The 25,668-nt window shown below is 40.3% G+C and overlaps 1 protein-coding gene across 1 annotated transcript; it reads left to right on the top strand.

The window, feature by feature from the left end:
* The first annotated feature begins 894 nt into the window (after positions 1–894).
* slc6a17 (solute carrier family 6 member 17) lies at positions 895–25,292 on the top strand. The gene is made up of 12 exons (XM_084720010.1): positions 895–1,505; positions 7,472–7,893; positions 12,258–12,415; positions 16,741–16,867; positions 18,913–19,094; positions 19,848–19,958; positions 21,569–21,810; positions 21,920–22,112; positions 23,015–23,207; positions 23,321–23,480; positions 24,226–24,388; positions 24,563–25,292. Exons 2-12 carry the CDS (start codon positions 7,593–7,595, stop codon positions 24,923–24,925), a joined length of 2,193 nt encoding a protein of 730 aa, XP_084576136.1. The 5' UTR covers positions 895–1,505; positions 7,472–7,592; the 3' UTR covers positions 24,926–25,292.
* Positions 25,293–25,668: the final 376 nt, after the last annotated feature.

Raw genomic sequence — 25,668 nt, 5'->3', positions numbered from 1 at the left:
CCTTTAAAGTATTATAACCAACAGTTGCAACTTTACAATACTTTATAACAGACAGTTAACAAACTAATTGATAACAATTAACAGTGTTTCCTAATTATTTTATTTTTATTTTTTCGTACTTTTTTATGTTTCTAATTTATAAAGCAAGCAAAATCATACCTTTTTTTAAAAAAAAATCTGGGTACCAAAAGCATTGAATGCAGGTATCATTTGACTGGAGAAGTTTTGATACTACTTGGCACTGGGTTATTTCAATTGATACCTTAAAGATATTGAATACTGACACCCCCCACTTGCTGCTAACTATTTTTGGAAAAAAAATAATCACTCACACTCACTTCTCCATCCAACACATTGTTGGAGGCGGAGCCAGCCTACATCATAAACTATGCACCTGCTTAGAGCCTCCCATGGCAGAGGGAAGCCAAGAGAGTTTTTTTTGTCTGTGTGTTGTTGTAATAACCAACAAAGCATAATATTATGTTAATGGCCTGTGGAGCTAATACTACTAGTAATTCCTGCTGCTTCTGTCCAAGCTGGCGTCACGTTCATGCACAAGGCGAAAATTAAATTGCACACAGTGTATAAAGTGAGTTTGCTATCCTTTTAAGAATAAAAACCACACCGATAAAACACGCTAGGCTAAAAATAATATGATATTTAAAAAAAACAAAACAGCTAAAACTAATTAATTTGACAATGGGTGTGTTAGATTTACAGGAGATTTGCTAAAGATCATATATTAACAGTTTTCAATAGCATTGGTGGCATTCAGATGATGGGGGCCCAGATCAAATTCTGCTTAGGGCCCCATAAAGGCTTGGGTCAGCCCTGTTGTAATAGTATTATTACTCTCTTTTTTATTCTCATTATTAGCATTATTGTTGATTCAGTTTAAAATCATTAGAGCTGCTGGGAAGATATTTTGACTAATCCAAACACAATTTGCCCAAGCAGTACAGTTAATAGATATTCGTTTGATGTACCTGGTGCAGTTTACCTGTGTGACGCTCTTAAAACCGTCCTGTGAACACTGCAGATGTTTGGTTTTTTTTTCGTTCATCTGCTGACGTCCGCACGAGCGGGTGAGTCAAACCTGCGTCAGACTTTCGTCGTGACTTTCCATAGTAATTTCTCCGTGCTGTGAGGAGCGGATTTATTCCACAACACAGCCACAACCACGTGGAAAACCAGAGGTGCGAGCAGAGCAGAGCTGCAGCGCAGCATCGTTAGAGACAAACAGCAGCAGTGATCTATTTACCTGCACGGGTTCATGTCATTATAGTGACCAAACTTGTGGCAGCAGGCGTTGAGCTCCTGCGTCAGACTTTACGCACCATGCGCCCTGACTGTGTGACTGGAAGCGGCGTGTGATATCGCATCTCTTTGCGCGCAGAGATGTTGCACACGGAGACAGTGCCTGAATGAAGATACGGAACATCACTTTTGGATTCACACCGTCGCACTGAATCGGAAGTTATAACCTGTTCTGCAGACTACATAAGGTAAGAATGCCACTCTTGTTATCATTATCACAATTTGACCAATGCATATGTGCGTTTTTTAAATAGTTTGACGTGAATCACTGGAATAACCAGCGATAGTTTCCCCTCCAAAAAAACCCTCTTGTAATGACTTGTTAGAGACGAACGTCAGTTTTCACCTCACCACCTGACAAATGCTGATTTCGCCGCAACATTGGCGGCGAGCGTCGCTCATTAATCCTCCGTTTTTGACGATGTCGCGCCATGTGTGTCCACATTTAGCTCGAATATCAACATTTTTGGAGCCGCTGATTACTTGCTGATTTACATCGGCGTTGTTTGCATCCTCGCGTCTCTGTTATTAGGCGATTCATTTGACCTTGACAAGGCATCAGAGGTTATTTCCACGTAGAGAGTCGGTCCGTGGGCCCGTGTGTAATAACGTGTTTGAAAGATGCCTGAACATGGCCGTGCAGGTGCTGTTGTATACCTGTCAGAATCGCTGTGTCGTCCGGGTTCAATTCCCAGTGGGAGGCAAAGTAAATCATCATTACTACCTGTCGTCTGTCCAAAGCTTTATTCTACAATGACACCATTTTCTAAGAAATGAGTCAGTCTATGATGGCTGCCTGATTGATCCCACAGCAGACCATCACCTCCAGTTTTGCCACAATCTATCGCCCCCTCTCAGTTCTGTCACTGCAGCTCCATGTTATTTGCAGCCGACCCTCAGGGGAGATCACGTCTGTCCATTTGAGATGCAGAGAGGAGAGATAGGCGACCACTGATGCTGCAGGGATGGGATTTCAATTTTGCAGGAAGAGCCATTGCTTAGCAACCAGACAAGATAAAAGTGAGAGTGGAGTAACTGAGGACCTGCGCTGTTACATCATCAACACCAAACCGTCCATGGAGATTTAGGAATATGTGGTTTCTGGAATCACACATCTGGAGGTCAGTTATCCTGTAGTATCCAGTATCCTGGGGAAAAAAAAAACTTCTTGCCACTGCACTCAGTTTCCCTGACATAGAGACTGAATTCTGAGTCATAATCCTGAGTGTCTTGCACTGTGTGAGGTCCTGCTGTCTCTGAAATGTGCCATCTGTGTCAGCACATACTGTGAAACTCTGAAAGTTGCTGGTGACATTTTGAACATTGAAAACTTTGGAACTGACCAGGGTCAAAATTAAGTTCCAGGGACGTTATTTTACCCCTCAAAAATCCCTGATCAAGGGGGTACTACTTCTCAAATGTACAGGAATTTTGGGGGCAGGGCTTGTAGAATTTATGATGTCTTCAATACTTGCAGTATTTTATTTCAGCCAATTTCTTAAAAAATTGCAGCTGCAAACCAGATTGGGTTTTTTTTTTGTTAATTGTGCTTTGACACATCAACAGCAGCCACATTTCCACCTGAAATACCTGTAACTTTTACTCCCAGGAACTTCTTTTCAAGGCTCTAAAAAGGTCTTTCAGCCCATTGTTTTCTGCATTTCCACTGAGGTCTAAAGACCTGCAAAGATTAAGCAAATTATTCTGCTGACGTATAAAAAAGCAACAGCTGTGTTTATGTGTCATTTTTGCATGCAACTAACAATGACAACACCTCAGACCCATCAGAAATGTAAATGCAGCTTAATTAATATGGTGGGAATGCACTATGGAGTTCCTCCATAGGTTAGTAGTTTGTGGGGAAAGTTCCTGTGATGACTGTGTGGCTATGGAGTTACACGGTAAAGCATATGACAGATGGACTCACGACAAACAACCAACGTTGTTGTATAGCTGTGCACTCTTTTATATATCAGAGGACTAATTTTCCTAATCATTGTAGGTCTTTGGACCACATTGAGCTGAAGGAACCTTCTAGTTCCCTGAAAAGTAATTCCTCTGACTAAGAGTTCTGGGTACTTTGGGTGGAAACGTGGCTTTTCTCTGCACATGATTAGAAAGCCGGAGTGAGAATCCTATTAGCCATTTTTGTTTAACGAGCCACCATCATCCAAACCCATAAGTAGTAACTGGGACAGTTTGTTACTAACTATACCAACATTTCCATTCATAAGAAACTAGAGCAAAACATTGTGTGAACTGTCTTTCAGAGCTGTTCTGCTCTTCCCATCATGAAATCCCCCAAAACTCTGCAGCTTGCCCAGAAAATAATTTTTGTTTGCAAACATGCATGTCATTGCTCACACCTCATCCGAAGAGTGTTCAGTGGTGACTCAGTATTGTGCAGTTGTCGACTGCTGTGAGAAAGTTCGCTACTGTTCTGGGGTTTGTGCGGAGCTCTCAGCCCCGGAGCTGCTGCATGTCGTGACTGCAGGGGCTTATTGCCACTGTTGAGGAATGTGATGTGCGTGCTGCTGTTGTGGCCCCTGGGTGGGCTTAGAGTCCAGCCGGCTGGCAACCGTTCTTGAGAAGTCACTGTGAATAAAAGCTCCACTCTGATTTCAGTGAGCTGCATCTGTTTTCAGATTAGTGGCCCTGTCTGGAGATCAAACACCTCCAGCTTCTATTCTGCCCTTCAGCTGCAAGAGTGAAAAGTCAGATCTTGTACAGCTCAGCCCAAAATCTATCTTCAAAATCTGTTTCTGTTGTTTTCTGGTTCTGTAGTTGTTTTTTTGCCTTTTAATCAAGGTTGTCTGCATCATTCATTGTTAAGCTGACCTTTAGTTAATTAGTTAATGTACAGTAAATGCTAACTGTCTCATAACATTTTCATGTAATTTTCAAACACCAGTGATTGGCAGTCACAGGTCATGTCATTTTCACGCTTGAAGCTACAAATTTCCATTTTATTTTGAATGGATTAAATCTGCAGTGTTTACAAGGTTTCCTGCATTGTATTAGAGGAGTTGGCTCATCACACCTGGAATGAAAACCACCTCCACAAACATCATTAAAGAGCAGAGGTGCTATTTCACTCTGCAAATATATTTAAAAGGGCCCTACTGCATCTGTAAAGAAATTGGTTCAAAGCCTTTTATGGTTCCAATGCGAGCTGCACAAAGTCCAATTAATTGCCTCAGGAGATGTCACTTGAGTCAGCATCAGATGGAGCTGAAGATTGCAATTTTGAAAATGAAAAACACTGAGGGGTCCGAAATGAGTTCCCTTGATGCTATTTTAGCTGCTACCTGCATAACACACCCGAACCTCTGACCAAACCAGAGTTTGACCAAAAAAAGAAGAATGCGTGTCACAAAAAACCTCTGGCTCTGCTATCAATTTTGATACTTTTTTCACTGTTCATTGTGAGTACAACATTATTATAGGCATGCAATACTAAATCAGTGGAGCGCACAGTGCATATTGTATTATTTTGCCCATTATCCTCTAACAAAGGATAGTTTTTCCTTAGATCGCTAGATACCTATATGGATATGGACAGAGGCTTCTGTCCATACTCTGCGTTCATTTCTTCTGTATTTGTGCATATTTTTCGAAATGTTATGGATATGGATGAAAGCAGCACTGGTGGAGCAGTACCCCCAGTGTCTCTATGTTTGTTGATGTCAGAAACTTTTGGCTTTTCTTCTTTGGGGTAACATTTGACTCTGAGCAGTGCCCTCTAGTGTATGTATTGTTTAACACCCATGCCAACGTAAAGGACACATGAAAGTATGTGACGTGAAGTATGATCGTTTGATAAGTACATATCTGTTTTCATACATAAAGGGGCATATATGATCGTTCATAAGGCAAGATGTGTCTGCATCTGAGTGACTTAGCACCTCTGCTAAAACAATAACTGTAAATTTCTCATTAATGCAAGAGAGTCAGACCATCTATCATTTCTGACACAGTAGCTCTTAAACCTTGTTATTATCTACATTATTTTCCCCTGAGGGAGTCACTACACGCAGGGTTGTAGGATTATTAGTGGATTTTTGTGAAGGCCCTCTGTAACTGCAACACATGCCAGAGAACCTGGAGAGACTTCAGTAACTTTTCAGGCGTTTTTTTCTCTTTAGGGAAAAAGACAGTTCATGTAGGAGCAATAGACGACCAGCTTTTTTCATCACCGCCTCTGAAATGTTAAAACAACCTGTGGACACGTTATTGAAGCTGTGTGATGAGAAACAAATACAGACACTAATAACTGATGAAATCTGTGCTTAGAGGCTTTAGTTTTATTGCCCCGCGTACTCCTGAGACCAGCAGTTAACACACAGACAGACACACTGCTGTTCATGCTATTCACATGACTCAACTTTAGTATAATGGGCTCTGCTGTTAAATGGATTGTAATTCAATCTCTGGGTCTCGTTCACCATAATGAAGTGGATTACTGAAATACCTTACTTATGGCTCTTAAGTGCTTCACTTTTACTACCACTTTAAAATACTCTATGCACTAACTAGCAAACACAAAAAACAGTGCACATGATTCTGAACCAAAATGATTAAAGTGACTTGCCACAAATCCAGCTCCTGAGCTGTTTTCCTGTCATGTTGTGATGGTCTGAAACTCATGAGTATTTAAATGACCACTTAATTTGATTATTTTATCAATGAATAAATCAATAATGTCCAACCAGCAGTTCAAAATCCACCAGTGTTTTTGTTTATTATCATAGAGGAGTGAGAAAATCAGTAAATGATCACATTTGAGAAGATAAAACCAGATGGCTTTATATTAAAAATAAGAATTAAACAAATAATCAAAGCTGTATGATTTAGTTTTGACTGTCTTCCCAGACAAAGAGCCATTGTTTTCATCACAAACAATTAAGGAATTTGTGAATTTATTGTGACCTTTTTGCTACAAATGGAATAGCAACTGAATTTCTACTCCTAACTTTTTGTCATTTACTTACTGTAGTTTTAAGATTTCAATGTTGTCCACAGGACAAGCTCTCTGTGGTGACTGCGTGACCTATACTTTAGCCATTCCTGCCTGCTAATTGGGCTCCAGTAGTTTAGAGGCATACTCTGAAGAATGATATCCAGTCTTTACCAGTGCTTTATATCACAATGTGTTTATTCATCATAATTGTGTCCATACTCCATTGTTTCTGACACTTCCAATAAGTTTTCCACACAAAGTTAAAACAAATACAGCCACACTGTTGTTGCAGCACAGTCTGAAAGCGTTCCTCCCATTAGCAACGCTTAATCACACCGTGATTGCTGGCATGAACTTAAAGAGACACTGCACACATATTTTTTGAGCTGTAAAATAAATTATATTATTATACTGTGATGAAACACATCAATTCTGGTGTTAATATTGACATTTCTTCGTGAATTAAGAATAAAAAATAGGCATTTCGTGGGTCAGAAATGTCTCAAAATGACACTCACTTTGGTCGGGGGCGTCTACACCATGAAGTTTGTATTTAAAAAAGAAGGTAAATGCCCTCTAATCAGAGTTGTGTAGCCGACCTCCCCAGCCCCCACTCTTGAGTCTGTGAAATAATGCTCATTTTAAATTATATGTTGATCGATATTCATCATTTGCAATTTACACTATTTCTTGCAAAAACCTCTACATTAGTACTTTTAAATTTTGGTGCTTTTGGCAGCTGTAGAAGCACCACCAGATTGTGTTCTTTCCCTAGATGATGATTTCATGATGAACAGCAGGGCCACGACTCCATACCAACACTTCAGTATACATTCACACTTCAGTACTGACACACACAGCAGAGAGAGCAGCCTCTCTGAACCGCTCAGGTACAACACAGAATCTCTCTCAAAAAGGGCCAAAAATATGCTTCTAGTGACTGTCAAAGCTCCAGCAGACTCTCTGTGTCTCCATTGCTTCACTGTGTTTCCAGTGTTCGTCCGCGGACATAGAGAGTCTGACAGCAGCTGCCCATGGTTGGTTAGCTCCTCCTCCTCCATCCCCACCCTGACCTCATCCTCAAGCCTTTGCCCTCATTTTAGTATTCTTCAAAACATTCATGATTTAGGCAGAAAAAAGTACTTTAGTTGTTTCTAAGCAACAACATGTCCTGTCTGTCTCTCCTCTTCACAGATTGACGAAAAAGCACAACTTTCTTTCCTTGCTTCCTCCTGATCTTCCTCCAGTCAGTTGCCTTAGGCCCTGCTCCTTGCCACCCCCAGCCTCCTCGTGAAGGAGTTCCTGTGTTGCAGCCATGCCAAAGAACACCAAGGTGACCCAGCGGGAGCACAGCAATGAGCCGGTCACGGAGTCAGTGGCTGACCTGCTGTCCCTGGAACACCCCATGGACTATAAGAGCAGTCAGATGAGTATGGGTCTGAGTCCTGGCTCCACTGCTCCAGTAAAGGCCCTGCTACCCTCCCCTGACCCTGACGCTGAGGACGGCCGACCGGCCTGGAACAACAAGCTGGAGTACATCCTGGCCCAGGTGGGCTTCTCTGTGGGCCTGGGTAACGTCTGGAGGTTCCCCTACCTGTGCCAGAAGAACGGTGGAGGTAGGTGAATGTTTTTTAAGTTCAGTGTCCATCTGAGTCACAGAAACCCGACGTGTTGTGAAGTTCGATATGCACAGCATATTACCACTTCCAAGGTTTGAAAGCTGGTTCCTAATTGGGCCACCCATGGTTAAAATGTGTCCCCTCAGGGTGCTGAGTAATTGTTCAGAACGACAACTGTTGTGCTGAGTCAATGCTGTTAATGCAATATTTTTAATAGTTCTGTAAAATCCTCAATGAAATAAGCTGCCAGATGGGAGTAGTTAACTTAACAGCACTCAACAATTTTGATTTTATCCTTTTGTTTGAGCATGGGATTTGCATTTTCTTGCCTGCAGTTCTGTCCTGAACACTGTTCTGTGCCTGGCAGCTATTTGTTAGGATGTGGTGTGATTGGTCCCCGTGATTGGCGTGAAATTTAATGCTGCATCGCTGAGTCTCATAAAACCTCCATTTGCATCACATTACAGAAAGAAGCACTTCAGTGATTTCAACTAATTTAGCTCTCATTTCCTCTACTAGATAAAGTTAATAAGTACTGTTGTGTGTTTTCTGTCTGTTGTTGTACTCGACTCACACACACACAACATTAACCCAATTATTCTTCTCTGCATGTAAACATTTCGCCCAAGGACAAACCAGTGTGGTGACAGATTCAACCACCTAAAATGTTGCACTTGTCCAAACTGCCACAACATCTTATCACTGTAGGCTAAAGCTTTATTCTGAGCCATTAGCCATCTGATTTTCAGACAGTCAGAGGGGTAAGTGCAGCGAAAGAGAAAATGCTTATACACTGCAAAACGATGCTAAAATAATGCAGTACATGATGAAATTTTTTTATAAAGTTTGCTTTGATATATGTTCACATTCATGCGAATATACTGGAGTCCATCATTGGTGGATTCAGATACACTAGAAATTGACTAATAAAAATTGTGTACATATAGCATCTATTTCCTGCCCTCATCTTCCTTTTTTTTTTTTTAAAATAAAGTTTGACATTTTAGGAAACCTGCTTATTCACGTTCATGACGAAACTTGGAAATAAGGGAAATAAGTAGCCTAGCCACAGCTTTTACGCTTTGTTTTTTGTTACAATTAAACAAACAAAATATAATTTTTTTATAAGTGAGCTTTAGAGGAGATGGTAAGGGGATTCTTGAACTTCACACTCAGCCAGAGTCCAGTCTCTACACTAAACTAAGCTAAGCTCACTGACTACTTGCGGTAGCTTCATAATGGGGTCATTCCTATGTTCTCACAGTCCTATGCTTCCCAGTTCTACACGTGTGCTCTTCCAGGGCCCAGTGTTCCCAGGATACTATGTTTCCCAATTTTATATATAGCACATATTGGCTCAGGGATAGGGCTTAGCATAGAACAGAGGGCCCTGGGAACATACAGCCCTGACAACGTAGGAACCTGTGAGCACAGGACCCTGGGAACATAGGACCTAGAAACTTAGGAAACTGGGAACATAGCACCTTTGGAACTTAAGACCTAGGGAAATTAGGACCCTAGGAACATAAGACCTCAGGAACATAGACACACCTCCTTCATATTTGCCGTGAAGAGGTGTGCGTACTATCAAAACAGTTCATTACAAATATCAGTTTCATCATGTTAAATGTAGTTTTGCATGTTTCAGAGTATACCCATTTCTAGTGCATATCATGGTCTGTGCTGCACCTTTGTCAGCGTTCGCATATTAAAGTCCTGTTCAGTTTGCCTGCTCACAGGGCTGCAGCCTCCTCCTCCTTAATAAATTGGGACCTGTCAGCCAATTAGCCAACTAATTGTGCAAGCCAGATGAGGGGCCGTCTCTCCAACATTTCTCAGACTTTGTGAACTTGTGCCGTCAGCAGCTACAGGATGAGATAATTTCTCTTCAGCAGGATAAGGAAACATTGAGGGCGTTGGTAAAATGCTATGAGATTTGGTCTTTATTTGCTTTCCTTGCAGGTTTCTGGGCCTTATCTTTTTGCTATTATGATTTACTGGCGTTGTGGTGAGATGAGAGGGTGGTGATGACTAAGATGGAGGAAGTGGAAGAGTAAACACCGATTTCCTCGGCTTTCAGACCTTGTCTGTTCTACCTTGTGTGGGAGGAGGTGTGTGTAAAGAGGCTATTTGAAATGCATGATATAACAAAGCTAGATCATTTTAATCAGTGTGAGTGTGTGTGTGTGTGTGTGTATCCCCTGCTGAATTTGTACTCAGTAGGCGGTGCTGCATTGTCTTGTCTGGGCTTGTTCAGAGATGAGGACAAATTGTCTCTAGTCTATCTTTGTCCATTACTTCCTCTTTTTCTGTCTTTTTGTTCACCATTTCTAGTCAAGTGAAGTTGGATAGTATTATCTTTCGTCACAAGCCTCATCTTAACAGAAAATGAACAACAATGAGTCACAAAACAAAATGGTGTTATATAGTGGACAAGAAAATAAAACATGGCACCAAAACACAAAGAACCATGTTGGAAAGCTTTCTTATGTCACCTATCTAGTCGAGCCTGCCTCAGTTAAACTGTGTAGACAAAGGGTATGACTCCGAATAATCCTGTCCTTCAGATAAATAAATAAAGTAATTAATTTGTATTATCTTGTTTGTGTCCTGGTGGAACTTGCAGACTGATGTTATTATTTTTCCTCGCTGCAGGTCATAGTAGTCCAAACAAGACAATAGTACCACATAAACCTATTTTCAGGACAAAATAATGAAACAATTAGAATCACTGGCCGCTCCTAGTGGCTTTAATGTTCATTATGAAACTGTGAAGGCCCTCGAGGACAGGAGTTTATTCTGCGAAGCCTGAATCCTCAGAAGAAGCCAGTATATGGACAGCAACATGCTACGGGCAATTTAAGGGAGGACCAAATGCATCCCCCTACTAAACCTGCTTTTCCTTCTCTCTACACTCTGATAGCAGAGACACTGAGGCACAGACAGGTTGTTTAGTTGGATATGTTAGTCTAGTCTGACTGACTCACTGACTGAAGTAAAAGTAGAATCTATGACTCCGACCATAGCTCTGAAATATCAGCAGCCTAACTGTGCTGTATATTGATAAATCTATGGCGCTGTCCATGGTGCTGAAGCGTCAGACAGATTTTTAATTGCAAGTTTTCCTCCATGTCCCGCCTTTATGTCAGTTTCTTATTCATGATGATCTATCTCCTTGATCTTCTGTCCATAGTTGCATAAATGTCTCTGTCTCTCAAATCAACAGGTTATGACAACCACACCAAAGTAACTTTTATAGCGTGTTGATGTTGGAGGCCCCTGTGGACAAAAGCTGTAGTATTTCCACCAGAAGAACCCCAAAATATAACGTCAGAAATAACATTATCTATGTAAAAATGTCCTGCTGCTTCTTTTTAACTGGCTAATGTAACTTAGCCCAGGAAAATGTAAACATAAGCCTGTGCCATCTAATCTATGTAGAAATTGTAGCGGCTTTAAAATGAACAGAAAACCATCCTCTGTAACCTGATTGTGAGACTAAAGTGCTTGATAGACTTGACTAATCAACATCACCATCCTATTTCTAGTTGGTGGAAAATTGGGTGTGGTAATTCATAAACAGTATGGATTCTCCGCCTGTGTGGCTGAAGTAAAATATCTGTGAGGAAAAAACAAAGGAAAAAATAGAGAGTTACTCACTAACACATTTTGTTTTCGTCTGTTCTGTGTGCTCAGAATAGACATCAAAGAGAGTGAAAGTAGGCAGCAGCACAATAGTCACTTCTAACAGTCCAGATAATAATACCACTGTGTAACGTGACACTGTGTCCCTGTCTTTGTTTCCTTTGTCTGCTGCTCCGTCTAATAGCCACTCACGATGTGATCAGTATTTTTGATCGAGTCATGGTCATTTGTTTTTGGTCTGGAAACAGGCCGCTCCCTCCTTCCAGCCGTCCATCAGTATGAGCCCGTCCTCTCTGCTGGCTCTGGATGGTTTTGTCACCATGGTGCCCCTTCATGTCTTGACGTAAGCAGGACTGGACGTGACTTGCTGTCTCTGACTGCCTGCTGCTCTCTCTCCATTGCCCCTTCTGCAAAAAAAATCATCATAGCTGACAAAGTGGTGAATGGAAGTTCACGATGATGAGGAAGAGAGGAAGAGCGATAAAAGTGTGAGAGAGAAAAGAGGAAGAGAAGGAAGTGGAAACAGTGAAATTGGAGTGGTAAAAAAATAAAGAGAATAGACTCCAAAAATAAAAGCTTTAACAATGTCCCTTCTGCTGTTTTTCAGTGAGATTTTGTCCTTCATCATACATGGATTTCAAGCACAGAGCCTAAGAAACAAAGCAGCTGTAAGCTCTGCAGTAACGCTTCTTTCCTCTGTTCCTCCTCTGTCTCAGGTGCATACCTGGTGCCCTACTTTATCCTCCTCCTCCTCATCGGCATCCCCTTGTTCTTCCTGGAGCTGGCAGTGGGTCAGAGGATCAGGCGTGGCAGCATCGGGGTGTGGAACTACGTCTACCCACAGCTGGGAGGCATCGGCGTTTCCAGTCTGATGGTAAGTGACAACGTGACCTCATTACACACTTAACTCATCATAGTGGTCGCATTTTATAACATGGTATTGGTCGGTGATATGGTACGGTTCTTGTATGAGAGGCGAATCGTCTTCAAGAACTCTATCAAGTCCAGTTGCCTATGACAACTCTTGCTATGAATACCATGAACTGGATGACTGAGAATGTTCACAGACAATATGGTATAATGGAGTTATGAAGTGGGAGGGGCAACAGATGTTTATACATTTGCATTTCGTCTTTGAACAATATCCTCAATGATGCTTATCACAGAAACAGCGCTCTCCCAGATGATGTAAGGATCGTCATAAATCATACTAACCCTGACCAGTTAAAATTATTTCAACTTTCAACATGTTTTTTTAATAACTTTTTATTTATAACCATTTTTACCCTTTGACTACAGTATTCAAAAAACAGACAAATAAAGAATGGAAAGCAAAAAAACAAATATGATTAGGATGATCTGTAAATCAAGGCAAGTTTTTTCATTTAAAACAGAATATCACGCATCATACATACAGTAATTATAAATGATGCCTCGTCAGCTAAATAAGCACACTATTTTTCCCAATATTTTTCTCCAATTCTTTTTGTAGTCGTATGGAGTAAGTCATCTGTTCTAGAAGAAGTGAATGTTTTATATTAACAAAGTTGCCTGTAGTGGCGTAGGTTTTCTGGAGCAGAGAAATCATGTTTTATCCATCATTTTGGGATGGCAGACGGCTCTAAATTCTGCAATACCCATGAGCCTTAGCAGCCGCTGCCAGTGAAGAAGAATCCAGACAGAGGCATGAATCAGAGCTAATTCAAAACACCTCGTTGTTGCAGTTGCCAACTTGTTGTGCAATTGTTGCCGAATTCAACCAAAGTTGACCCCAAATAGTAAAAATGAACAGATTTTAGTGGCAGATTATAAAATCAGTTTCTTACATCAGTCACATTTAGCTACAACTCACTTTTAGCTGCACATATAACAGAATTTTGAGCTTTGTGATTATTTGCTTTTTACTGAAATGCACCTATGGGAGTCATAGGTTACTTCTCTCCTCAAATTTTTATTTACACAAGCTCAAAGAACCACATATTTTCTAACACGGTTGTAAATATTTTGGCCAGGAGAGCTTGATGCTCATCCAAATTGTAGAAGAGCTCCAACTGTGAGTCATGTGAGACATGTGAGAGATTGTCTGTGAGGAAATCATGAGAGCTGGTTGAAAAAGTTTAAAAAGCAATACCGGTGAATCACCCAATTCTGAAGGTTACCTCCTGTCAGGGGACTGCTAAAGTGGGGTAATCAATTCTGGAGAACGATAGTTGATTGTTGAGTGTCACTTCCACATGATAAAACTTTTGCTTTTGGTTCAACTATGTTTCTCCAGAATCGCTTACCCCACCTTTAACTCCTTGCTAGACCATATGGGATACTACTACTACTATAAGTGTCCACATAAGGTTATTCTTGACTCAGCTAGATACATGTGTGATTCTATTGGGTATTGGAACCTAAACAAGAAACTGTCTTTCCCAAAGTTAACCTAATTCACGTTGTATGCCACTCTTTCTAAGGAAAGTCGGCCTCAGTGTGTTGAGTCTTAGACAGAGCACACACACGACCTTGGTCTCCTAGGAGATGGAGGAGTTGCAGCTCAGCCTTTACCTTTAGCCTAAAGAAGAAGAGATTATTCACAACTGTCTGTGGGGAAAATGTAAGGGACTTACTGTGAGAACCAGAAAAATACATCATACATCATACAGCGTTCACAGGATGGTACTGATTTCTTGGTTAGTGGCTGTAGATATTTGTCTGCAGCCATGCTAGCGACTCTGTGAGGCTATACATAGGAACAGTGATGCTTCAAGCGAAAACGTCAGCATGCTAACAAACGCTCAGTGACAATGCTAGTAGCTACGTCCAATAATAGACATGAGGCACGAGGTCATGGTTAAAACAGAATTTATTCTGGGGTCAAACCACCCCGTGAGAACTGGGATGAAAGAGAAAAAAATAAATTAAAGGACACAAACTTAAACTAAAACTAAATGCATGTATGTATGCCTGTACTGTATAGCTGTACAACAGGTAGCATATTATATCTCATAGCTTAAGCTAATGCACATACACACATCAATTGCAGCTTAACCTTAAACTGTTTGTTCACTTAAAAAAGCATAGCTTTACCTTCATAGCACAAACACTCAGCTAGGATGTAAATTAGACACTTCACATCAGAGGAGACAAACTGGCAGGTAGTGATTATTTTCATTATCAATTATTCTGTTGATTGTTTTCAAAGGTGACGTCCTCAAATGTCTTCTTTTACCCACAACCCAAAGATATTTTAGTTTACTGTCACAGAGGAGTAAAGAAACCAGAAAAAATCTCAAATCAGTTAATCAATTATCAAAATAGTTGCTGATTAATTTAATAGTAGATTAATAATTGATTATTCAAGTGATCGTTGGAGCTCTAAATGCCACCATGAAATCATGTCGGTTACACTGTAATTCAGGAATTTTCACTGTGGAAAAAATGTCAAGTGATGAAGTGGAGTGTTTGAGAAGTTTCTATGGGCATTTTAATACTTCTGCCCCTTGAAAACTCCCTATAGGAATCTATTGCAGGTGAAATGAATTCAAGTTGACCCCAGCTGCTCCTCCACTCACCTTTTAATGTATCCTTAAAGGAACCTGTCCCATTAAACTGTTTAAGTGCCTATCTTCTGCAGGAAGGCTGATTTATTAATGACCTACTAATATTTGATGTCTTATTATTAGTGGAAAAAACCATGACATATTTTTTCCACTTTACAGTGAGTCACTGAGGCTGTAAAACAATGAATGAAGCTACAATTACAAAAGATAAACACAATCCAGAAGGGCCTTTTGTCAGACCTCACACACTGACAACAACAAGGTCCTTTCATTGGTTTTTGGCTTATCAATCTCAGTTTCAGTAGGTTTCATTGGCATGACATTTATGTGTGTTGCCAAAGCAAGTACAGTATTAAATACAATACAATATTGAATGAATTTGACAATAATAATGTAATTAGCAATAGTTGTAAAATAGGTAATGAAATAGATAAATCAAATGAAATATACATAAGTAATCAAGCTATTATTTAATCACATTAAGTTATTAGTAAAATTTAAATGTGATTTCAACAACAAACGTAAATAAATGAAGAAATGTTAATATTAAGGACAACCATTAATCTAATTATCTCATAGAAAAACAAACAAGCAAACAAACAAATTGAGATGGTGGTTGTATGTTGAATAAAGCACAATGCATATGTCTAAATTTCTATATTATCTGTCCCACTGGTTTCTTTTGTTGTGGCAGGAAGTTACAAATCTGGCAGCCAACACTGCACACTTGCTTTTTGAAACTCAAAATGAAGGAAAATTTCTCCCTTTTAATTAAATTTTAGAATTTGAGGGAATTTTTTTCCAATTTTGGAAAGACGACTTCTCTGATATTTATGTAGTTTTGACATAGAAAATTATCACTAATCTGTTAAGCATTACTGAAGGATTGATTTACTATTAATAATCTCATTTATGACCATTTATGGGTCTTTTTGTAAGATGCCATACACAGTAACATAGTACCATAATAATTGAGTTTTGGGACCTGTAATTTGATTGGTTGTAATTTTCCCACTTTCACGCCTCGACTCAGTGTTGGACATGTCATGCGCAGAGACAGCAAACGTGTGTAGAGCTCAGTCCACTTGACTCCCTCTGCCTACTCATATCAAGTCCTTTTGACGTTTTACAGCAAGCGGCATGCAAAGACGGGCACTGATCACTGTCATAATCTGTCCCCATCATCAGGAGGAGTAGTGACCCATCATGTCCCCATCCCATCAGCGTCATCACTCTAAAACAGAGGCAGTGAGTGGCTGAGTCAGTCAGTCAGCGATCTACCCCGTCTGTGTTTCTGTTCGTCAGTCCTTCTGATGGTGATTTCATCAATCTGGTGCAAACGAGGGGTTGGAGAGGCCTGGCCTGGGGCAGTGAGGCGTGTGGCAGCCCGGATGTGGCAGAGGGAGATTCAGCAGCTATAAATACCTTCTCATAGAGGACCCCAGCCTTGGCTTTTGAGAGCAAACAGCTCAATAATTCATACATGCTCTGACTTAAGCTGTGTGCTCAGCGTTTGTGCCCTGACTCAAGATGAGACGTTCACCTCCACAAACTGCCTGCTGTTTGTCCCCTGTGCTGTTTGTGTTTGTGAGACAGTGATTGTTTTTAGGAGTTTTAGAAATATTGCTGTTTTCTCTCATTTGTCCCTCAGGTTTGCGGTTTTGTGGGCCTTTACTATAACGTGATCATCGGCTGGAGCATCTTCTATTTCTTCCAGTCTTTCCAGTATCCACTGCCTTGGGCTGAATGCCCCATCCAGAGAAATGGAACCCAAGCCAGTGAGTGCACAACACAAAGCACTGCACAACACAGCTGAGACTGTAATAGAGATGTACAGCAAAACACAAGCGCCTATACAGAAGAGCTTTTTATTGTACAGTCCTTGACACCACATGGAGGAAAAATGAATACTGCAGAGGCCTGCAAGACAATTCCATATTCAGCAAGTATCTCAGCAGATGCAGACACACACAGGCTGCCCAGCACTATGCAGGGCGGTGCTTAAAGCTGCAGGATTTGTCTTTGCAGCTTGCGTTTTCTGTGGCTCTGCAGTCAAGCAGCAGTGTCTCCGCAATGGGCTAACATTAGAGTATTTGTGCTGTCTCTATGTCGAAGATGGCCCCGCACTTCATGTTACAGAGCAGCTTTGTAGGGCGTCCTGTCAGATGGTACGACCCGGCCGACAATGTCAGCTGGTAGCCTGTGGTGGAGGCACATGCAGGTTCTGGCAGAGTAAAGGGCATCAGCTTTCATTAACATTCGAGGGCAGGACGTCGACTCCGCTCATGATCATGAATTCAGCTGTGGTGCTGTGAAGCATCCAATAGAAGTCAGTTCAGCTTTGTGCAGAGGTCGCATTATGCAATTATAAGGTATTAGTACTTTACTTAAGTTTTTTTTTTTTTTGCTCTACTTTGTACTATTGTACTATTGTACTCCACTACATTTACCTGACAGTTGGTACTTACTTTGCAGATTAAAGGTACCCTGTGGCGGGTTTGACTAGTATTGCTATGTAGCAACGTTACATGCACCTGGGTGACATGATTTATTTATGTATTAATAAATATATAAATATATATTTATGTATTAATAAATATATAAATACATACATATATATTTATTTATTCATTAGAATCATGATTAGCTGTTCCCTAAAGCATGGCTATTCTTCCTGGGCTCCACCTTTAAAAACACACACATATGTATAGAAAAAAAAAAAACATACTAACATATATACTAAATCTTACAATCCATACAAATCAGCACATGTGAAAACATACATTAAACATTACAGATGGCAAACATGAGACCTATATTTAGGAATAACATTAGTAAGAATTAGTAAAAACTTCCCAGGAGTTCCCAGGAAACACTACATAATATACATTCCTTACAGTGGTTTCAGCAAGTTCGCAAGCTAGGTGTAAAAAAACACTCGATATCAATTGTAAACAGAAACTTTGTGTGTTTACAAGAAAACCCCACAGTGCACCTACTAGATTTTACGTTATATACACTCAAAAATCAAATGACAGTGCAATGAGATGATTTCATCTCAAATACAAATAAACTTACTTCATTTAGAACAATATTTTAAAAGGAAACTTTCAGAGTAATGTGTACCTTTTATATATTTTATTTATGCTTTCAAGTGCAGCTCAGTTCTGTACTTGTAGTCAAATCTTCCACCACTGGCTATTTGCAAATACTCTTATTAGGGACACTAATATTGGCAGGTCCTCAGTATCAGCCAATAAAGACTTTAAAATTAAATATAGGTATGGCTCAGAACATTTCAAGGAGGATGAGCCAAATCTCATTCTTTCAACCCTACAAATTTGATTGCACGTCTCAGAGCCATCATCCCAATCATTACGACAAATTGCGAAGAACAAATAGAAACAGGTTCCAGTGAACAAAACCAGTCAGCAGTACTTTCTTTTTTTTCTCAGTGAATGTTTACATTTTAAAAGGCATTGTATTTTATTTCTGTGTCTGCCAGTGGGCCATCATGATAAGAGTAGACATAATAATATGTTGGTACAGGAGAGACTTGATGTTCTCTGTAATTAGGTGGAAAAAAATATGCGCATGCATTGCCATCAGCATTGGGATTCGGCCAAAATGAGTTGGAAAATATCAGCATATTGAATATCAGCAATAATCCAATATTATGAATCCCTAACATTTATCTGACAGATATAATTTTTAAAAAATTTCAAGTTGCAAAGCTTACAACCAAATTGGATGTCCATGACTGATTTTGTATACATGCAGACTGTTTTTTCCATTTCCCTCCTTCTCTTCATTGCTGTTGCAGTTGTGGTGCCAGAGTGTGAGAAGAGCTCAGCCACCACTTACTTTTGGTACCGCCAGACTCTCAACATCACCAGCTCCATTGACGACACAGGCGGCCTGAACTGGAAGATGACCCTGTCCCTGCTGGTGGCGTGGATCATGGTCTGTCTGGCTGTCATCAAGGGCATCCAGTCCTCTGGGAAGGTACGGGGTCTCCGTGGCTTCACAACAGGGGCTGAGCCTGCACATTCTCGAGATTACGACACCACAGACCATTATATAAAGATGTACACAATAAATCATTTTAACAACAGCTTTATAATTCTATTTTTAATCAATGATTTATATCGGTGAGGATTTGATTCACTTTGCTAATGCTCTCCAGTCAAAGGTAAGATGACAAATCCTGTCATCAGCACAAGTCTATTTTTGGATCTCATCTATATTATGGAATACAGACACATGCAACATTAATAAGCTTAAACTGAACGAAGCATACAGTGGTTCAGGATGCAGATGGAAAATGCTCTGTTTGGCAACAACTTCAACAACATCCTGTAATCTCGATCCAGAGGGTGAGTCATATACCACAGCGCAACATCCAGCCCACACTCTCAATAGGAAAATACATGGATCGCCAAGGTTTGACACGGTTTTTTAAACACTAAACTTAGTAATCCAATTATCATAGTCAGTACTGCACTGGTTCCCTGAAATGCTGTAGGAAGGTTTTTTGACTCATCTCTCCAAACCTCAAGGAGTCCTCTCCACATTTGGTAAGATTTCACAGATTCACTGCCAAAGCAAACACAAAGCACTTTTGGGATTCATTCATCGTGTCTGTATGCGTGTGTATGGTGTGTACGCTTTGTCCTTCTTCATGTGTGAGGCCTCAGAAAAGCGTAACCATGGCAACCCTGTCTCATGTTCTTGACTCTCTCCCTCTCTCTGTCTTAGGTGATGTACTTCAGCTCTCTCTTCCCGTATGTGGTGCTCTTCTGTTTCCTGGTGCGAGGTCTGCTGCTGAAGGGAGCTGTGGACGGCATCGCCCACATGTTCACCCCAAAGGTGAGAGAAAAACGGTAACAATTTGTACTCAAAAAAAAGAGGTCAGTGTTCACAATAAAAATAATACAATATGTAGTGCTTTGCTGTGGTTCTCCAAAATGTTGTAGCGCTGTGATGAAACTGAAAATGTAGTATTTAAGCTTGCTGTGGTTTTAAGAGAAGACAAGACAAGATGAAACTTTATTAATCTAGAAGAAAATTGTGCCAGAGATTGTTTACAGTAATGTAAGAAGAAAAACAATAGTAATAAAGTAATAACTATGAAGTGTATAAGGAGTAAATGCATAAAACATTGCCTAATAAAATTACAATAAAAGTAAGACAGCTTAAGTAAAATGCATAAACTAAACTATAGTAAATTAAAACTGCATAAGATGAAATAAAATAAAATAACACATATACATAAGTGTCTATGCAAGCTGTTCAATCATGAGTGGTTGATGGCTTTAGCTGCTGTACCACCAAGGCCATTTAATTCAGCTGCACTCATACAAAAATGTTATTAATATCCACAGTGTGTCATGTGTTGGGTTGATGTCTCCCTCTAGTGGTGAATATATATAGATACATACATTGACATGACATGACATCTATGTATATGATCATGTGATGTGATGTTTGCTGACATAAAATGTTAAAGGAGAAGTAATAAACAACAGAAATAAATAGCTTCATGGATGTGCTGCTTTTGCAATAAACTGTGAGATTCAGTTTTGGCCTCAGGTCGTCATCAGAGCTGTGTTGTGCAGTTTATATTGTAACAGAGCTAAACACAGATTTCTCTGCGACCGTCGCACAACTTATTAAAAATAAGAAGCTTGAATAGTAGATAAGATGAGACCAGATAAGATACATTGTATAGAGAAGTTGTACAAGTCACTGAATATTTCATTTTCCAAATTTCAGTTCCCACATACTCACATGAGGGTCAGTTATTACAAACACATGTTGCATTGTCAACTATTAAACTAGAGTCGCAACAATTGTCGATATTCGATTAGTTGTCAACTATTAATTGAATTACCATCTATTTTGATCTTTTTTTTTTTTTTTAAGCAAAAATGTCCAAATTCTCTGGGGTTTTTGAAACAGTGATCAACATTTTTCACCATTTTCTGACATTGTATGGACCAAAGAACTAATTATTAAATTAATTAAACGATTGACATATTAATTGTAGCATTAATTCAAACCCACAGAACTTTATTTTTAATCCTGTTCCCAATCCAAACATCTCCAAAGATACAAAATATGTTGAATTATAGAGGATGACATGCAGCTAATGTACCAAACATTTGTTGTATCAGGCAAGTTGTGAAAATATGCTGTCATCAGCTTGATATAAAATATAAGGTTATGGCAACTGTTTTACTTATTTTCAATTTCTTCTGTCGCCTGTATGGAGGAGATTTGTGGCTCCCTATTAAAAATCAAAATCACTCGCGGAGAGCCTTCAATTCAATTCAGTCTTTCAAGATTTATTAAACCAATATGAAATTCATTTTTCTTACAGTGATCACTAATCAGTTAAACTCCTTGTTTTTTTCAAACACACAATAAAACCTAATCTGTCATTAAACTTTAACACTTTTTGTCTCTCCTCTCTCCAGCTGGAGAAGATGTTGGAGCCGCAGGTGTGGAGAGAAGCAGCCACGCAGGTCTTCTTCGCCCTCGGTCTGGGCTTCGGAGGCGTCATCGCTTTCTCCAGCTACAACAAGCGAGACAACAACTGCCACTTTGATGCGACCCTGGTCTCCGTCATCAACTTTGTGACTTCCATCCTGGCCACTTTAGTTGTATTCGCTGTCCTGGGGTTCAAGGCGAATGTCATGAACGAGAAGTGTGTTGTCGAGTAAGTGTGTCACACTGTAACAAACACTTCCTGACCAGTCTCTCTTTTACTCTGACCTTCACTCACTAACACATCCCTCTTCTCCACATCTACAACTTTATGTGTGCAGTAATGCAGAGAAGATCCTGGGTTACTTAAACACGGGTGTGCTGAGCAGAGAGCTCATCCCTCCTCACATCAACTTCTCCCACCTGTCTGCTGAAGACTACGCCGAGATGTACGGCGTCATTAAGACGGTGAAGGAGGACAGCTTCGGCCAGCTGGGCCTGGACGCCTGCGTGCTGGAGGACGAACTCAACAAGGTCAGAGGGGGAGATTCAGAAGCTGAAATGAGGATGTAATCCTCATAATTCTGAATACTTAAAAGTATGTTTAGCTATGTGACAAAACAAGTTGTCCTAAAATATAAAAGATAATATAAGAAAAGGGGGGCTTAACAATACCATGATGCTAAGGAGTATTAATTTTGACAGCAAAATTTGCTTTACTTTTAGTCTTTTGACTAAAATGCCATTTAGTTTAGTCCAGTTTTAGTTGACTAAATCTACAATAGATCTAGTAAACTAAAATCTGAAACAGATTTAGTTTTTGTGTAATCTATACAATGTGCATTGCTCTTTTTGTTATATTTATTTCAGTTTGAGGACAGTGAAACTCTTCACTGACTATCTTTAGGGTGTCAATCGATCTTTTAATTTATGATCTAAGATTGGCAACTTCTCCTCTCTAATCAGTACTGGAAAACTTCTTCTTTTCTTTCTTATTTGCATTGCATTTCAGGTTTAGCAGAACACACTTTTAAATGTGTTTACCTTTGCAGAATGTTTACAAAAATGTAAAAAGTGATATATTATAGTAAATGAAATGTCTTTTGATGTTGAACTGTTGGTCAGATAAAACATGCAACAGTCACTTTGCATTGGTGGGAAATTATAATGATCACGTTTCTCCACTTTTTGAAATTTTAGACAATAAATATTGAATTGATTAATTGGGAAAATGAACATTAGACAAATCAATTATGAAAATGTTCATTAGCTGCAGTCTCCTTTACTGAGTCTGTTATTTTGTATAGCAGGACATCTCCTCAGTCATTGACCATCTCTGCAGTAATGCAATTCCAGGGCTGGAATTAATTAAACTAAAAATTAAATGAAATCCTTACACCACCATAACCCTTCACGTCCGTCTCTCTGTCCTGCAGGCAGTTCAGGGCACTGGCCTGGCATTCATTGCCTTCACAGAGGCCATGACTCATTTCCCTGCCAGTCCTTTCTGGTCCGTCATGTTCTTCTTCATGCTCATCAACTTGGGTCTGGGAAGTATGATTGGCACCATGACCGGCATCACCACACCCATACTGGATGCTTTCAAGATCCGCAAAGAGATCCTGTGTGGTGAGATAACTATCTTAACGCATTTAAAAAAAAAAACAAACTCAAATATTTTTTATTTAACAAAATCAAGACATTTGTGATTGTTACTGGATGTTTCTTCTTCTCTTTCTCAGTGGCTTGCTGTATCATAGCCTTCCTGTTAGGCCTGCTGTTTGTGCAGCGTTCAGGGAACTACTTTGTCACCATGTTTGATGATTACTCAGCTGGTTTGCCGCTCACTGTGGTGGTGATCCTGGAGAACATCTCTGTAGCCTGGATATATGGCACTAAGAGGTGAGTTAGACAGAAGCCATATTTGGAAATCATTTTTCAGCCAGCAGGTTTGGTGCCAGTGCTCATTTGCAGTGTCTAATAAATTTTAAAAAAAAGAGCTCTGGGCTCTGTATCAAAACTAGTGACATACTTATTTCTCTCCTCTTTATTCAAGAGGGAAAGTTTCCAAAAAAACATGTAAATATTTTTAGCCACAGTAGCAGAATTAGTCCACATTGGTCCAGACTGAAATATCTCCATTTTGGATGGATTGCCTTTAAATTTTCTCTGTGATGAGCATTCTTATCTTACTGACTAAACAATTCATTGAATCAACGTTAAAGTGATCATCACATTAACTGATCATGAAAACAATTGTTACTGCAGCCCAGTCTGTGAGTGATGATGTAAAATTGATGACGATGGTGATGTTTCTTAAGTGTTTAAAATCTCAATTCACTGTTCACACTTACACAGGGAGAAGTAAGTGAGTGAATGAGGAGGAAATGTCAGGATACAGGCAGGACAGACAACAACAGTCGAACTTTTTCACAGCAGACATTTTCATTGGTCACATAATGAAAAGCACAGGTTTAATTAATAACTGTAATGTTGGTTCTGTCCATTTTGTGCATGATGGCTCACTGACAATGTTCAACTGGGACACTGAACTAGAATTCTCTTTGTTTCTTTCTTTTTCTTGGTTTGTTTGTTTGTTTGTTTGTTTGTTTCTTTCTTTCTTTCTTTCTTCCTTCCTTCCTCACAGGTTCATGCAGGACCTGGAAGACATGCTTGGTTTCAGACCGTACAGCTTCTATTACTACATGTGGAGGTACGTGTCGCCGGCTGTCCTTGTGCTGCTCATCACCGCCACGGTCATCGAGATGGCGGTCAGTCCTGCAGGATACAACGCCTGGGTCGAGGCTGAGGTCAGTGTTGAGTTACTATTGTTTACTTTATGTGTGTACAGAAAGGACGAAAGATCATGACAAAGGAGATTAACAAAGAGTGTAACCACTACCAGACTTGTATGATTTCCCCCTCTTTTTATACCTCTTTGTCATTGTCTTCATCCTCTTTCCTTTGCACTCTTTCTTTCTCAGGGTGCAGAGAGTTTCCACAGCTACCCTCCTTGGGCTTTAGCCATGGCCTACGCCCTCATTGTGGTGGCCATGCTGCCTTTGCCCATCGTCTTCATCGCCCGCCATTTCAACCTGATCTCAGATGGCTCGAACAAGCTGTCTGTCTCCTACCGTAAGGGCATGATGAAGGACATCTCCAACCTGGAGGAGCAGGATGAGCAGCGCTTCATCCTTAGTAAGAACCCCAGTGAGGCTCCTTCCCCGATGCCCGCCCACCGCGCTTACCTGGGCCCTGGCGGCACTCAGGAGATGACCAACACCAATTACGGCACCAGCACCAAGACAGGTTACCAGAACATCGGCTCGCCCGAGTCTGAGCTATGATCTGTTGAGCTCATAGATCCTCCTGTCCATGAAACCCCCAGCCCTGCATGGAGAGATGGAGAGGAAGGAACAGAGGAGGTCAAGAGAAAGAGAAAATCCACTGCCAGTTGTTGCAGCGTTCATCACACTTTAACCCCCAGAGCTGAATCCCTCTACTCCCCCCTTTGCTGGCCCATTGCCTCTCACCTGTGGTTCCTCCACTTCTTCCCCATTGTGGGATCTGTGCTGCTAACTGTCTGCCAATCCCAGCTGTAATGACAGGATCATGGGAGTTTGAGTACCACCAGATATAACAACCTTTTTCTGTCTATATTATAGAGAGAGTCAGGAACAGAGGGAGTAACAAGGCTTAGGAAAGCCCAGAGAGGCTTTGGAAAGCCCAGAGAGGCTTTGTTTTGTAATAAGTTCTGGTCAAGGTTAAGGTGTGTGCAACGCTAAAATACTTTACGTTGTAGTGAACCGTAATCCCATCTGTTCACCAATGTGGAGAAGATTATTTATGAGACAGTTGGATGTTCTTAGATCTCAGAGATCATCATCTTTTTCCGGTTCAGTTGTAGAGGATTGTTATTTGTGGGGATAGGATGGAAGGAGACTCAGAAAACAAACATGTTGTCCTGATCTGATTATCTAGAACAGTGGTTCTCAATCTCAGGGTTGGGACCCGCATGGGGGTCGTGAGACACATAAAAAAAGTTACATTTTGTAACATGCACGTGTCCAGTTCTGCAAACCCACACCTG

This window comes from Lutjanus erythropterus, chromosome 6 (genome assembly GCF_056507025.1).
Source record: "Lutjanus erythropterus isolate fLutEry1 chromosome 6, fLutEry1.hap2, whole genome shotgun sequence".
Taxonomy (NCBI): Eukaryota; Metazoa; Chordata; class Actinopteri; order Lutjaniformes; family Lutjanidae; genus Lutjanus; species Lutjanus erythropterus.
Note: the sequence above shows the minus strand (reverse complement) of the source record. Positions and strands in the feature narration are given on the sequence as shown.